General features: G+C 39.3%; 1 protein-coding gene across 7 annotated transcripts in view; it reads left to right on the forward strand.

Annotated features, from left to right (window-relative positions):
* The window catches only part of BICRAL (BICRA like chromatin remodeling complex associated protein), a 79,426-nt gene extending 64,934 nt beyond the window's left edge, over positions 1 to 14,492 (forward strand). For all 7 annotated transcript variants that reach the window (XM_073339020.1, XM_073339022.1, XM_073339025.1 and 4 more), the window contains 2 exons: positions 6,918 to 7,020; positions 10,687 to 14,492. In XM_073339020.1, the coding sequence (XP_073195121.1) occupies positions 6,918 to 7,020; positions 10,687 to 11,486 (903 nt within the window). In that variant the 3' untranslated portion in view covers positions 11,487 to 14,492. The remainder of the gene's footprint in view (positions 1 to 6,917; positions 7,021 to 10,686) is intronic.
* The last annotated feature ends 613 nt before the right edge of the window (positions 14,493 to 15,105 follow it).

Genomic DNA, 15,105 nt, shown 5'->3' on the forward strand with positions numbered 1-15,105 from the left:
GTCTTTTCTCTGATTTTTTCTTTCTGAGCCCCCCGCTATAAAAACTCCACGGCCCACCTGTGGCACAACTGGTTTTCTGCATATATAAAAGTCAGGGACAGTGTTAGGGGTTAGCAAGCAGGGCAGTTACCTGGGGCCCCATGCCACACGGGTCCCTGCGAAGCTAAGTTACTCCGGCTTTGGCTTGAGTCCCGGGTGGCAGGGCTCAGGGCCCCAGGCTTCAGCGCCATGCTGAGGGACTTTGGCTTCCTGCCCTGGGCCCCAGTGAGTCTAATGCTGGCTGTGCTTGGAGGACCCCGTGAAAACTGCTTGCGGCCGCCTAGGGGGTCGAGAACCACTGCTCTAGAAGAACTAATCCACTAAGCGTTGCCCTGTATATTTTTTTTTTCCACAGGACGGGGTGAGCTAGCTCATATATCTTATATATACTATATTTATTTAAAAATACCCATTCATAAAAAGAACTAGGGCTGTCAAGCGATTAAAAAAATTAATTGCGATTCATTGCACGATTAAAAAAGTAATCTTCATTCATCGCGCTGTTAAGCAACAATAGAATACCATTTCTTTAAATATTGTTGAATGTTTTCTATATTTTCAAATATATTGATTTCAGTTACAACACAGAATACAAAGTGTGTACAGTGCTCACTTTATATTTATTTTTATTATAAATATTTGCACTGTAAAAAACAAAAGAAATAGTATTTTTCAGTTCACCTAATACAAGTACCGTAGTGCAATCTCTTTATCATGAAAGTTGAACTTAGGAATGTAGAATTATGTACAGAAAAAACCTGCACTCAAAACCAAATAAAAATGTAAAACTTTAGCGCCTACAAGCTAAGTTCACTCTAAGCTGCGTGGCTGTGCAGCAGCCTATTAAGCGACAAGCAGGTGCTCAAGGCTGCGGCGGGGAGAGATGCCTCTCCCCCAGCCCTGGACCTGCTGCGGCCAGGGGAGAGGCTACCCTCCCCTGGCCGCAGCAGGTCCGGGGCTGGGGGAGCCCTGGACACCCCTTCCCTGGCCCCAGCCCAGCCCCGGATCTGTGGTGGCCAAGGGAGAGGTGTTTATCCTGCGGCCCCAGGCCCAGAACTGCGGTGGGGAGAGAGAGCTGGGGGGAATCCTCTCTCCCCGCCATAGCCCCTGGGCAGCTTGCACCCCAAACCCCTCATCTCCGGTGCCACCCTGGAGCCTGCACCCCCAGCTGGAGCCCTCACCCCCCACACTCCAACCCTCTGCACCAGCCCTCCTGCACTCCGGACCCCTCGGCCCCACCCCGCTGCATGAATTTTATGTGCACCAATATGGAGGTGAAGTGTCACACATCACCTCCATATTGGTGCACATGACAAAGTTCATTCCGCACATGCATGGGAAAATTTAGAGGGAACACTACCTACAAGTCCAATCAGTCCCACTTCTTGTTCAGCCAGTCGCTCTGACCAGGGGTCAGCAACCTTCAGCATGCGGCCCATCAGGTAATCCGCTGGCCGGCTGCGAGACATTCTGTTTATGTTCACCGTCTGCAGGCACGGCCACCAGCAGCTCCCAGTGGCCGAACTGGCCGCCACTCCCCGCAGCTCCCATTGACTGGGAACGATGAACCGCAGCCACTAGGAGTTGCAAGGGGCTGTGCCTGTGGATGGTGAACGTAAAGAAAATGTCTCTCGGCCTGCCAGCGGATTACCAGATGGGCCGCGTGCTGAAGGTTGCCGACCCCTGGCTCAGACAAACAAGTTTGTTTTCATTTGCAGAACATAATGCTGCCCGCTTCTTGTTTACAATGTCACCTGAAAGTAAGAACAGGCATTTGCATGGCACTGTTGTAGCCGGCGTCACAAGATATTTACATGCCAGATGCGCTAAAGATTCATATATGCCTTGGTGCTTCAACCACCGTTCCAGAGGACATGCGTCCATGCTGAGCATGGGTTCTGCTTGATAACTATCCAAACAGTGTGGACCGAAGCATGTTCATTTTCATCATCATGAGTCAGATGCCACCAGCAGAAGGTTGATTTTCTTTTTTGGTGTTTTGGGTTCTGTAGTTTCCACATCAGAGTGTTGCTCTTTTAAGACTTCTGAAAGCATGCTCCACGCCTCGTCCCTCTCAGATTTTGGAAGGCACTTTAGAGTCTTAAACCTTGGGTTGAGTGCTGTAGCTATCTTTAGAAATTTCACATTGGTTATCTTCTTTGCATTTTGTCAAATTTCAATGGAAGTGTTTTTAAACTAACAATGTGCTGGGTCATCATCTGAGACTGCTATGAAATATATGGCAGAATGTGGGTAAAACACAGTTCTTCCCCAAGGATCTCAGTCACAAATTTAATTAACACATCTTTTTAACGAGCATCATCAGCACGGAAGCATGTCCTCTGGAACGATGGCCGAAGGATGAAGAGGCATATGAATCTTTAGCGCATCTGGCACGTAAATATTTTGTGATGCCAGCTACAACAGTGCCATGTGAATGCCTGTTCTCACTTTCCAGGGACATTGTAATTAAGAGGCGGGCAGCATTATCTCCTGCAAATGTAAACAAACTTGTTTCTCTGAGCGATTGGCTGAACAAGAAGTAGGAATGAGTGGAGTTGTAGGCTCTAAAGTTTAATTGTTTTGTTTTTGAGTACAGTTATTTAACAAAAAATCCTACATTTGTAAGTTGCACTTTCATGATAAAGAGATTGCACTACAGTACTTGTATGAGGTGAATTGAAAAATACTATTTCTTTTATCATTTTTACAGTGCAAATATTAGTAATGAAAATAATATAAAGTGACCACTGTACACTTTGTATTCTGTATTGTAACTGAAATTGATATATTTGAAAATGTAGAAAAACATCCAAAAATACAGTAACTCCTCACTTAGTTGTCCCGGTTGTTTGTTGCCGATCAATTAGAGAACATGCTCGTTTAAAGTTGCGCAATGCTCCCTTATAACATTGTTTGGCAGCCGCCTGCTTTGTTCACTGCTTGTAGAAAGAGCAGCCCATTGGAGCTAGCTGGTGGGGGCTTGGAACCAGGGTGGACCGGCAGCCCCCCTATCAGCTCCCCGTTCCCCTAAGTTCCCTGTGTGGCAGCCGCCCAGCAGGCTTTCAATTGCTGGCAGTTCAGCTGTCCCTCCTCCCGCTGCCATGTGCTGCTCCTGCCCTCTGCCTTGGAGCTGCTCCTGGGAGCCTCCTGCTTGCTGTGCGGGGGAGGCGAGGGGAAAAGGGGGGGGCTAATATTAGGGTGTCTCCCTCCCCCCTGCTCCTGCCACCCACTTACCCTATCTCCATAAAGCGGGGGGCAGGGGTGAGACGGACGGACATGAAGGGAGCTTGCAGGCAGCAGCTGCTGTCTCAACTTCCTGATTTACTTAAAAAGGCAGTGTACTTAGAGAGGGATCAGTGCACTTAAAGGGGCAATGCGCCACACACACACACACACTCTCTGTCTCTCTCTCTCTCGCTCTCTCTGTCTATGTGTGTGTGTGTGTGTGTCACTGTCTGCCATGCTGTCATCCCTCCCTCCATTTGTGCTGCCTTGTGGAGTATGAGGCTACATTAACAACGTGTTAACCCTTGAGGGCTCAGCTGAGTTCTAGTTCATCATTTAGCAGGAAGGCATTCCCTGGGAAATATTCCACCCTCTGACTCCAGCATCTCAACCAGGCTTCACAATCATCATTGCTGTGTACAGTATTAAATTGTTTGTTTAAAACTTATACTGTGTATACATATATATAATATAGTCTTTTGTCTGGTGAAAAATATTTACCGGGAACCTAATCCCTCCTATATACATTAATTCTTGTGGGGAAATTGGAATAGCTTAACATCATTTTGCTTAATGTCGTATTTTTCAGGAACATAAGTACAACGTTAAGCGAGGAGTTACTATATTTAATAAATTTCAATTGGTATTCTGTTTCACAGTGTGATTAATTGTTTTTGAGTTAATCACATGAGCTAACTGCGATTAATCAACAGCTCTAAAAAGAACTCTTTGTTTGCTTCTCAATGTGCCAGTAATATCAGTTTCCCAACAATAAATGTAAGTCGGTACAAAAGCAAAGATAAAAATGATGTTACGGTTGGGAAAAAGAAGCTAGCGAAAATATGCGCAGAGCCTGCTCATGGTCTTCCACATTGTTTAAGTGCCACAGTAGCCCCAAACATGTGACCCTCTGCTCCTCATGCATTCCAGAGATGTGTGCTTTGCTTGGCTCTGAATTGTTCAGCATGGAGGGGATCATTTTGTGGTGGTGTGGATAGGGCCTCTGGATCTATATTTATGTTGATCCAATGTCCAGCCAGGGGTGCTGAAAGGCAGAAAACTCTATACTGTGCCATAATCTGAAATAGTAGTAGTGGAGCGGTTATTACTTGCCTCTCACAAGCTATAGGTGGGTTTCTGGATTTTCACCAGACATGCATTTATTTAATGCGGGATGTAAGCATAAAAATTGGTTAGTTTTAGTTCTCAATGAGACTCAATAAATATTTGGAAATATTTCTTTTTTAAATAAAAATACTGTTGGGAAATAAAGTTAAGCCAATGGAAAAGTAATTTTCCTTGCTGTTAGGTATCCAAGGAGTATAGTTATCCAGATGCACACAAGTGAGTATTCATATAGCTGGATTATCTGCACAGTGAAATAAACATAGCAGTGTTTATTTCAGAATAATACGTTGGAATCAAATGTGCTGATTTTCAGATAGGGGTATGTTACTGTGTGGTTATTTCTGATGCTCCATATCTTTATTTGTTGAAATGATCTCACATGGAAATTGTTCATTTCAGTGTGAGGTTCTAAGGTGTAGATCTCCAGAGATAAGCATGTTAGCAAGTGCTTGTATCTGCACTTGTTCATTTGTTCGTTTGTTGTAATGTGCAATGTGATTTCTTTACCCAAAAACCCCCTTGTATAATATCAAATTGAAATAGTTACATATTCTCTCATGTAGACAGAATGTAATAATTGTGCATTTATTTGAATGTTTAATAAGTGAAATAAATATGTGTGGATGTCTACATATATATGCATGCTTGACTCTGTGTTTCAGGATTGCTATATTTAATACTTTCCTAAGGCCCCAATGCAGGCAAATATTTATGCCCTCAGAATCTCATCAAAGTCAGTGGGTCTACCTGTGTGGTTCAGGTTGCCAGAATGAGGACTAAATTGATAAGAGGAAAGATATACTGTACATAAGCAGTATGCTATTTTCTATTGATTGGAGGTTCTTTATTTCTAAAACAAATTTTATTCAGTCTTAACTATGTTTTCCTCTTTGAGGACTCCCTTTACTATGCACCTGGACTTTATTCATAGCTCTGCCATGGACATTCTATTTGGGTATGTCTACACTGCAGTTAAAAACCCATGGCTGGACTGTGCTGCAGGGCTGTTTCATTGCAGTGTAGACTTCCATGCTCGAACTGCTGCCCGAGCTCTCAGACCCTCCCACCTTGCAGGGTCCTAGAGCACAGGCTCCAGCCTGAGCCTGGAAGTCAACACTGCAGTGAAACTGCCATGCAACCCAAGCCATGCAAGCCTGAGTCAGCTGGCATGGGCCAGCCGTGGGTGTCTAATTGCAGTGTAGATATACCTTATGTGACTTTGGACAAGTCACCTAAGCCTAACACAGCAAAGCACTTAAGAATGTTCTAACTTTAACTGTGTGAGTAGTCCCACTGATGTTGCTACTCACATTCTTTAAAGTTAAGAAGGTGCATAAATGCTCTCATCTGGCCTTGTCTTCACTGGTAAAAACAAAGTTTTTAAATCCGTGTTAAACTAACCCTTATTAAAATCCTAGTGAAGTCAAAGCAGATGTTGCTGCATCTCGATAGCAAAATATGCAGCACAGTTATAACTTTCCCAGAGAGTAAGAAGCATATGAAAACAGGCTTACAATAAAAGTGCTATAAAAAGGAAAAACTGCTATAATTTATGTAAATAATAATGTTGGGATCTATTGTGTGAATATCAGGGCATCCTCATAGTTGTTTCAGGCTTGGTGTGCTTTAAAGTCTTTTTAAAATAGTGTGGGTTTCAGTACAGTCTCTTTTACATTATCCTGAGTTTTATGGACACAAATAATTGTAGGTACAGTTGACATCATTTAGGCATCTGACTATCTGATTAGACAGCTCTCTGACTGACATCACATATATTGGGAAATAATTGTGCATTCAAAAAGAGTAGGTTAATATAAAAAAATCTATCCTTTATATTTTGAATCATTATGCAGTCATTCAGATTCTGTAACATTGGAAAGGAAATGCTGTTTGGAACAGTGTGCCATGGTGTTGGATTTAATTGTATGGGATGTAATGTAGCAGGCAATGGGTTAATCCTCTAGTGCTTGGTGATGGATTTTTCCTGGCTTAATCTCATTGTGAGCAATGGATGCAGCAGAGCTGTCAGCACCAGATAGTTAACTTAAAAAAAAAAAAAAAAAAAAAAAAAAGGGTGGGGGATGGGCAACAGAAGTGTGTTAATAAATGCTACAGTATGGGCTCTTCATGAGTGTTTTTTCTAACAAAGTTGTTTCATGCTAGATAATAAATTGCAAATGTGAATGATAAATAATGTAGCCCATCTTGAAACGTTATTTTTTGTATAATTATATTGATTCACTGTTACAACAAAGCTTTAACAAATAAAATGCAGTTATTTATTATTTTGTATTCCAGTAGTGCCTGGAGGCCCCAATCAAGATTGGGACCCCATTGTGCTAGGCACTGTACAAACACAATAAAAGACCGTCCCTGCCCAAAAAAGTTAATACTAGTGGAATACAAAAAGAAAAAAAACCTAAATTTTTATTTAAAATCCATCCTCTCATGCTCCAAAGCTGTGGCGAGATTGTTTTTTTATATGAACATATGAAGTAACTTCTAGGAATTCTGTTTTGCAGCGGATAAATCCCTCTGCAGAAATGGTTATGATTGACAGGATGTTTAACCAGGAAGAAAGGGCGTCTCTGTCCCGGGATAAGCGCCTTGCACTAGTGGATCCTGGTAAGAAATGTTTAACTTCAGCACTGTGAAGTAGAAAACTATTTGCATAATCTTCTAGATGCTAAAAATATTAGAGCCAAACCAAGCTATTGATTTTAAGTGCAGTTCCTCTTTGAAACCATTGGTTTCTGCTTCAGAATTAATGGCTTATGGTGAAATCATACCTTCAGCTTCAAGAACCTAAGTTGACGTGCTTAACATCGAGAGACTTTGTAAAGTGAAAGTTGTTCTCAGGGAAAAAATAATGGCTGCACTGGTGGGAAACCATGCAAGAACCCTGTTAGCAACAATCATGTTGTTGCTTCTGTGGACAGAACCTTTGAGTCTACAGCCAGCTAGATACAATAATACTGAGAGAATGTGAATTCCCTCATTCACTTAATGAAGTGTTACTTTTGGAGCCCAGTGACCACTTACATTCCAGCATTGTTGACTGTTTCACTGCTGACAGACCAAATCAGAAACATTCAACAAATGCACTTGTGTAGTATAGGTGTATGTTCCTGTTGCATCCTGATGCTCTGTTCATCTTAAAGGACATTGAGAGAATGTAAAATACAAATATTAGGACAATCAAATATTCAATGAAATGGTATTCTTTTAGAGAGGTAGCCGTGTTACTCTGTATCAGCAAAAACAACAAGGAGTCCTTTTATCTCTAAGGTGCCACAAGGACTCCTCGTTGTTTTTTGGTATTCTTTTAGATATCGTATTCAGATAGTTAGGATGCTTGCAAATGCTTTGGTGCCTTATTTTGCAAACCTTACTTAATGGAGTAGGAGGTGTAGGATATGGGTCCTTGTATTGCTATCAGGTAAAACGTTTATGATCCTGCCCGCACCTCAGCATGCAGCAATTTGTGGATTTATTATAAAGCTGGCCAAGCAGCAAAGACAATTGGGTTTGGATATTTTGTTAATAACTCTTCTAGCGTCTTACTCCGTTATGTAATATTAAATGTAAGAACAGGGAGGGAGAAAAAAACTAAAACTCCTTAGCAGAATTTGGGCAGATTTGGGAGGAAAATTCAGTTTTTTGCAAATATAGATGATCCCTTTCTGTTGTTTGGTCCCTTGACCTCCTTACACTGTAAACTTGTGAAGCAAGTGGCTATCAATTTAGCATTTAATGGAGACCTGCAAAGGAACAATAACAAAAATTGTTCTTTTTGCTTCTTTATTATCTATAAACAAGGGCTAAAAGGACTTTTTTAAAAGGCTTTGTTGCTTATTTTTACCTTAGAAATACAACTGCATCTTTTCTGTTTTTTGCCAGGGGATTAGTAGGAATAAATACCTGGAGTGGGAGCTGTTTTGCCCTTCAGTTGAAAGAGTGGTGGGCTTCTTTTACAAGGTTGAGTTAAAAGGTTTTCAGATAGAAACAAAGAGTTTTGAACAATGTGGCTAAAAATCCCTTCTCCAATTACTTGCCCAGTTTTCAGTCTCCTAGCTTTATTAATTCTACTTATTTCCCAACTGCTTAAAGTGTGCTAGGTGCCTCACAAAAGGAATAAGACTGGTTCCCACTTTAAAGAGTTTATAGCCTAAATAGGCAAAACATATGGAGGATAGGGGAAAGGGACATAACGTATAAGCAAATTGTTGTTCTAATGTGGCTAGTTCTCCAGTCTTCCAAGGAATCCTCCACCAGAAGTAGGGAAATCAGGAAATAATATTGTTAATATATAGCATAAAGTGGAAGGCAAAACAAAATCCCTCCCCACAAAACTGTTTTTCTTCCTTTGCAGTAAAAATGTATTTCTTATGCATGATGCTGTGAAATGTAACATTGGTTTAATAAGGAAACAAATGGGTTTGTTCATCAGAAATGGGTGTTCTTATATTTTTAATATTTTAGCACTAGATTTAGATGAGCAGCTCTTGCCTGGGTATAAGGGAGATTCACAAGAAGCTTCCCTCTCTCCTCCTTCCCAGAGTAGCTCGTGTAAGGTCCAATCACACTAGGGCCCCTGTGATCAGGAACTTCTAGTCTCTTCCTCCTCATGATAAACAAATTGCTCAAAAGGGGGCAGAGAAGAGGTGGGGCCATGGCCCCGACTCCCCTCTGCATTACCCCTTAGAGTGGAGTTGGTGAACTAGGTAAACAATATGCACCAACCATCACTGGGGGAGCAATCTGCATAATGGGAAAATCTGGCACAGTCTCTCCGGGTATTCCCCCAGAGGCAGTGTAGCTCCACACCATTTCCTACTCAGGTCTGTGTGTAAAGCAGGCAATCTTATCCCTAACTTACCTGTTAGCATACCTTTAGTAAGTGTAAGGTCTTCAAACAAGTTTATCTTCTAATTCATTGTTCATATGTTGATTTAACTCTCTCCAGAAATGTAAGAAAATTTCACTTTTTAGTATCTTTTGTTCATATTAAACGTAGTTGGTTTTTATTCGAATGAAAAATGTTTTTTAGTATGCTTTATATCCTGATGCCATATACCCGAGCACCAAAATGTTGGTTATGTATTCATTATACAGAAAATGAGCTTGTACTCAAACTGCCTATTTTGAATATAATTCTCAGTAGCCTTTAGAAATGCTTGGAAAAATTTCAGTAAAATACTGTGTCAGAATTTTCCGATTTGTTGAAATAGAAATGTTCTGCTGTATTATGTAGATTTTTTGAAAAAAATTCCACCAGAAACCAGATCTGAAAGCCCTGAGCCTGAGGGTCCCAGGTTCATGGCTCTTTGGCAGCTGGGATTTCCAGGATCCCTTGCTCCGGGGCATCCTGCCAGGGCTTCTACTAGACCTGAGCAGAGAATGGTAATTCCATTTGGCAGACAATTTCAAAATTTTTGGTTTTCATTCTGAACTGGAATGAAACCAAATTTCAAAATCTTGAAATCCTCCATGAAACAGAATTACTGGGTTTTCTGCCTAGCTCTAACAGGATTATATACAGTGCTTAGCAAATAAAAAGCAGAATCCATAGTCATAAGATGAGTGCACATTCCTTGTGTGTATTTCCATTACCTGAGAACACATATATCTCAATCCCTGCTGTATTCCCTGGAGTTCTGTTCTTATAACCATCTCTTTTTCATGTTTTACTTTCACTACAAATAAATAATATGTTCTTAAAAGAATAGTTCAGTTACATCTTGGCTACACTGATTACCATTAAACCAGACATTTGTCATAGAAAACAGCACATCCCCTATTTACTCAGAAACTTTCAGTAGGGACAGAAGAGCTTCAGAATCCTGGAACAGCCAATACATATAAGGCTCAGAGCAACGATAGAAAGAGTCAAGGGGGAAGTCTGAGACTATTCCAGACACTCAAACTTCCCCTCAGACATAATTTGTCCAGCTTGTATCTGGCTTTATCTGGGAGTACAGTGAACTATACTTAATTTGCCCACTGGTTAATTACATCAAAATCTCAGGTATTAGGCCCTGATCCAGCAAAAATATTTAACCATGTGCTTATGATTCCATTAAAGTCATATTCTTATAGTCCAATAAATGGACAGTAAATACTAGAGGCGTTTTCAAACAAGAGAGGGCAATGTGAGCAAATAATGTCTGTTTGATCATGGGTTTTAATGCTCAGTCACATTCGAATGCTTGTTCTGTTTAGCACTTCTTTACATTTACTGTCTTTGACATTTATTAACTCCAAACTAATATGTTTGTTTTTAATTTTCAGATGGTTATCTGGCTGATTTTTGTTGTTCCTCTAAACGATTTGATGAAACTGTTGATGAAGCACAGTCCAGTGAAAGTGATCATCAGTGTAGTAAATCTTTGACTTCTCACAGTCAGCCTACCAAGATCCAAACCAGAGACCGATCAAAATCCAGCACAGCAGAGTCTACAAATCACAACAAACTTCATTTAGTGCCTAACAACATTATGACACAACAAGAAGGAAAAATTTCTACTAAAAAAACGGAAAGCCTTACTAAAGCTTTAAAGTTTGAGAAGGCTAGCTGTTCTCCTGACAGTCAATACATGGCTGTCTCTGAAGAGAAATTGGCTGATAAAGATCTTGCCAAGACCAATGAAAATTCTTCAAATTCTGAAGACTTGTCAAAAACCTTGTCAAGAGCTAATCATGGTACACATAAAATGTCAAGAAATACAGTTGAATCTCACTCAGAGGTAATATGTAATAACTCCCTCCAAGACAAAACTCAGAGGAGCTTTCCAAAGAATGAGGTTTTACATCCTGACAACATGAAAGGCTCGGGTGAACCCCAACAGGATTTGCTCCTCAGTAAGAGTTTAGAAACTACATTCAAAAACATTTTGGAACTGAAAAAAACTGGGAGACCGCCACAAAGTGAGGCTACTGGCAGTGGCTCTGTAGAATTAGACTTTCCAAACTTTTCACCAATTGCTTCACAAGAAAACTGTCTGGAAAAATTTATTCCAGATCACAGTGAAGGTGTTGTAGAAACGGACTCTATTTTAGAAGCAGCTGTAAATAGTATCTTAGAGTGTTAATAGTTACAGTACCATGGACAAGTTATGTTTCTCTTAGTAGAAGCAAATGTGAATGACACCACAAGTACAGCCTGACATATGTCAAAGGTTAATCTTTCTAAACTAGATTCTGTTCTGTGTTTGAGAGCAATACTCATTGTGATTACAGTGAGATATCCAGTAAAGTTAATCCTTGTTAGAATGCAGTCTGTTGGGGCCTACACATTTCAAGTATTATAATGATAGTGCTTATGGTAATTGTTTAACACTGCAATTTAATGAGATTGCAGTTCACTGGGCCCTAGGTAATAAGGTAATATACTGACAATCACAGTCATATGAAAAGGCAGATTTATTCAAGAAAACGTTAAAAAGACAAATGGAAGCAACAATTTTCCCCCTTCCATAAATCACTAGATTTTATTTTATTTTTTCCAGGAAAACCTCGTGGTTAAATACCCATTGTACCGCTATTCAGAAATGATTGTCTGTTTGATTTATTACTAAATCCATCTGCTCTAGGATTTTAAGTTGGAAGGATGTCATCGGTACGTTTATAGGGCTTCATATTTTAAGTGCTTTTCTGTTGTCACTGGGCAGAAAGTAGTACATGAGTGTATCTGTAGTGGGTGAATTTAGTCTGTGGAATGATACTGTATAATGTTAGTCACAACGGTATGATGTGAAATAATATATGCTAGACTAAGGAAAGAAGAACAGAAGCTAATAAGTGGCAAAGTGTACAGGAGGAGGTCATGATAGAGCCATGAATTTATATATATAAATACATATATATGTTAACTCTTGAGGAGAAGGTTTTGCATTTTATAATTGGATATAGTCAACCTAAGTCTTTCTGAAGTGGTATAAATGTTGTTTTTTTTTTTTTAAGACCAAGTGTCAAAAGCACTTTTATTTGAAAACTGTGTTATTAAATTAGTAGTTTATACTTTGAGGGGACATTAGCCTTAATCTGAGAAATTTAAAGGCCAGTGTTGTTGTTGCTTGTTTCTGCTTCTTGCTGTCAGAGAATATTAGTCATCCACAGCAGCAGTCATAACTACCAAAATATGTACAGACCAAAGTTAATCAACTATCCCATTGTTAAAACATATCCAAACTTGTATAATTATTAATTCACATTTTAGAGCCAAAGGAAACCCCTGCGTGGTTTGATTTGGCTGGTGTTCGTGTTGACAAGAATAGAAGCTTGTTATTTTATTTATTTATTTTTAATATGTGACTTTTCCCTTTTATGGTCCATGCTTCTTTTTTAATAGTTTACTTTGGTCATTAGTGCTGTTGTGCACATAAGTGTTCTGCCATTACCGAGATGAATCTAGCATGTATGTTTGCTCAGAAGGGTAGAGCTGTTGTGGTTTAAGGCATGCTGTCTATCTCTCTTTCCTTCTGTCTTCCTCCCTGTTGCTCACAAAAATAAACAACCATGTTTCAAAACTTGCTGATTGCCATTATCATAATCTAGAGATCCATTGTGACAAACTGTGGTTGTCAGTCAGATTGCCAGAACTGCCAGGAAAGAAAACAAAAGGCCAGGTTTTGCTATCATTTGCACCAATGCAAAAGAGAGCAGAATTTGGCCCTTGGGCTTTTGACAGCACGAAATTATAATGCACCTCCATTTTGTTGAGCTGCAGTCCACTATGTGATAACATAAGAAAACCAAATCTAGTCAACCTGAGAAAGATAACAATATTTAACATATAATTAAGGTTCAGTTCCCCTTCAATGTGAATGGAAATATAAATATTTTGTACATTATTAATTGCCATTTTAAAAAATTTGTGCCAATTTTAAATTTGTCAAAATCCAACATTCCCAAATGTCATGTAAAACATTTAAAATAATAACACGGTATTGCCAGTTTCAAATTTCTAACTGGGCATCATTACAGTAGACTCTTAGGCAATTAGCTATTTTCTAGTTAATGAGACTGACAGTATAGTCTTTGCCGATTGCCTTTGAAATTTCATAAAGATAATGATGGCTGTGTATCCTGTGGATTATGTATCTTATAATTCATTCAATTTCAGCCAATATGAGCAGTCTAGAAAGGAAGGCTGTAAGTTATATCAGCAATGTAAATTAGTTTAATTTTCATCCTATGAGAAAAAGGTGCACATTTATGGATCCTGTCGCTCTTGGTACCATCTCAAAAGGCGTATTAGCTTTCAAGCATCTGTACAGCAAATATATAACCTAAATAACAAAATGTTGTGTCCACTATGTAAATTTATTTTTCCTGGGCAGTGAATTATAGATAGTGACAAATAAAGATTAAGACATGTTTTTTAACATTGTTGATTAGGTCAGACAAAGGTTTGTCCAAACATCTTATGTCCGGAATCCATTGAGCAAAGGCCAGCAAACTTACTGTTGGATCATTAGTGTTCTGTTATTCATTCATTTGAATTCTACTTTAGGAATACTTATACTTGGTAACGCAGTAAACAGAATATTATTATATATGAAATATTGTTTTAATAAAGTGTGAATTGGAATCTGATCCAGTGAAATACTTTAACACATGCCTGATTTTAAGCACATGCTAAAATGCTTTGCTGGATCAGCGTAATGATTTCCAATGTTCTTGAATACTGCCTAAGGTTAAAATAAATTTTAAACTGGCAATTACAAAAAAATATTTTAACTTTGAAGAGTTTAGCATAATTTATCTCTTAGACTAGGGAGGCCTTACAGACTGACTTCACTTAAAGAGGATGTGTCACTTATTGTCAATGTGGTATGGACTTTATTTGCTTAAATACCTTCATTTGTATAGTATGTCTCACTTGAAATTGCTTTGTATACATTTTGTAAAAATATTTATAAAATGTTTTGTAAAAAAAGTATAACAAATTGCAGTTTATTTTGTTATGTTGGATAAATACTGTTAAAAGACACAAGTCGGTAAATATATTGTTAATCCATGGATAGGAAATGTTTAGTTGGAGATTACAGATTGAAACAACCATTGCAATACAGCCAAAGATTTGGGAAAAAGTATATCTGTGATTGTCTTGATTTTAACCAAGATGAATAAGTACATTTCCAAAAGAAGGGTTGTTTTCAGCTTCAAGTAATATAGTTGCAGAACAGTCTGACTTACTGTACTTTTTATAATGCAACTGTATTATGAAATAATATATTTAATAGACTAGGTTTTTCATGCTGTGCATGTAATTTTTTGAAGATATGCTAATAAGCCACGGGTCATGTGGTAGCATAAAAACATCATTAGTTTTAATCTCTTCTCTCAAAGTGCTCAAGTTGGCTATGCCTTGTTACATTATCGCAGAAGTCCTGTCTTAAAGTGATGAGGTGGTTGAAAGAAGGAACAATATGGTATTAAGGACTAAATCGTCTCTCCCATGCCTGGGTGTGGTATACAGGGGAAGGGGTACAGGTAGCCCTTTCTTCTCCTCCAGTGCATCTTCCCATGATGGAGGCATAAACTACCCCCTAAGACTAAGGAATGCAGGAGAGGGGAGTTGTCTGTATTAGTAGCCTTGGAGGGAGCATAGCTTGGTGTAGCATGAGTGATGCCATGTCACCTCACTCTGCCCCTGGATGACTCAACCCTTCCCTCACAGCATACAGAAAACATGGTTTTCAGTAA

This window comes from Lepidochelys kempii, chromosome 3, assembly GCF_965140265.1.
Source record: "Lepidochelys kempii isolate rLepKem1 chromosome 3, rLepKem1.hap2, whole genome shotgun sequence".
NCBI classification, from domain to species: Eukaryota; Metazoa; Chordata; order Testudines; family Cheloniidae; genus Lepidochelys; species Lepidochelys kempii.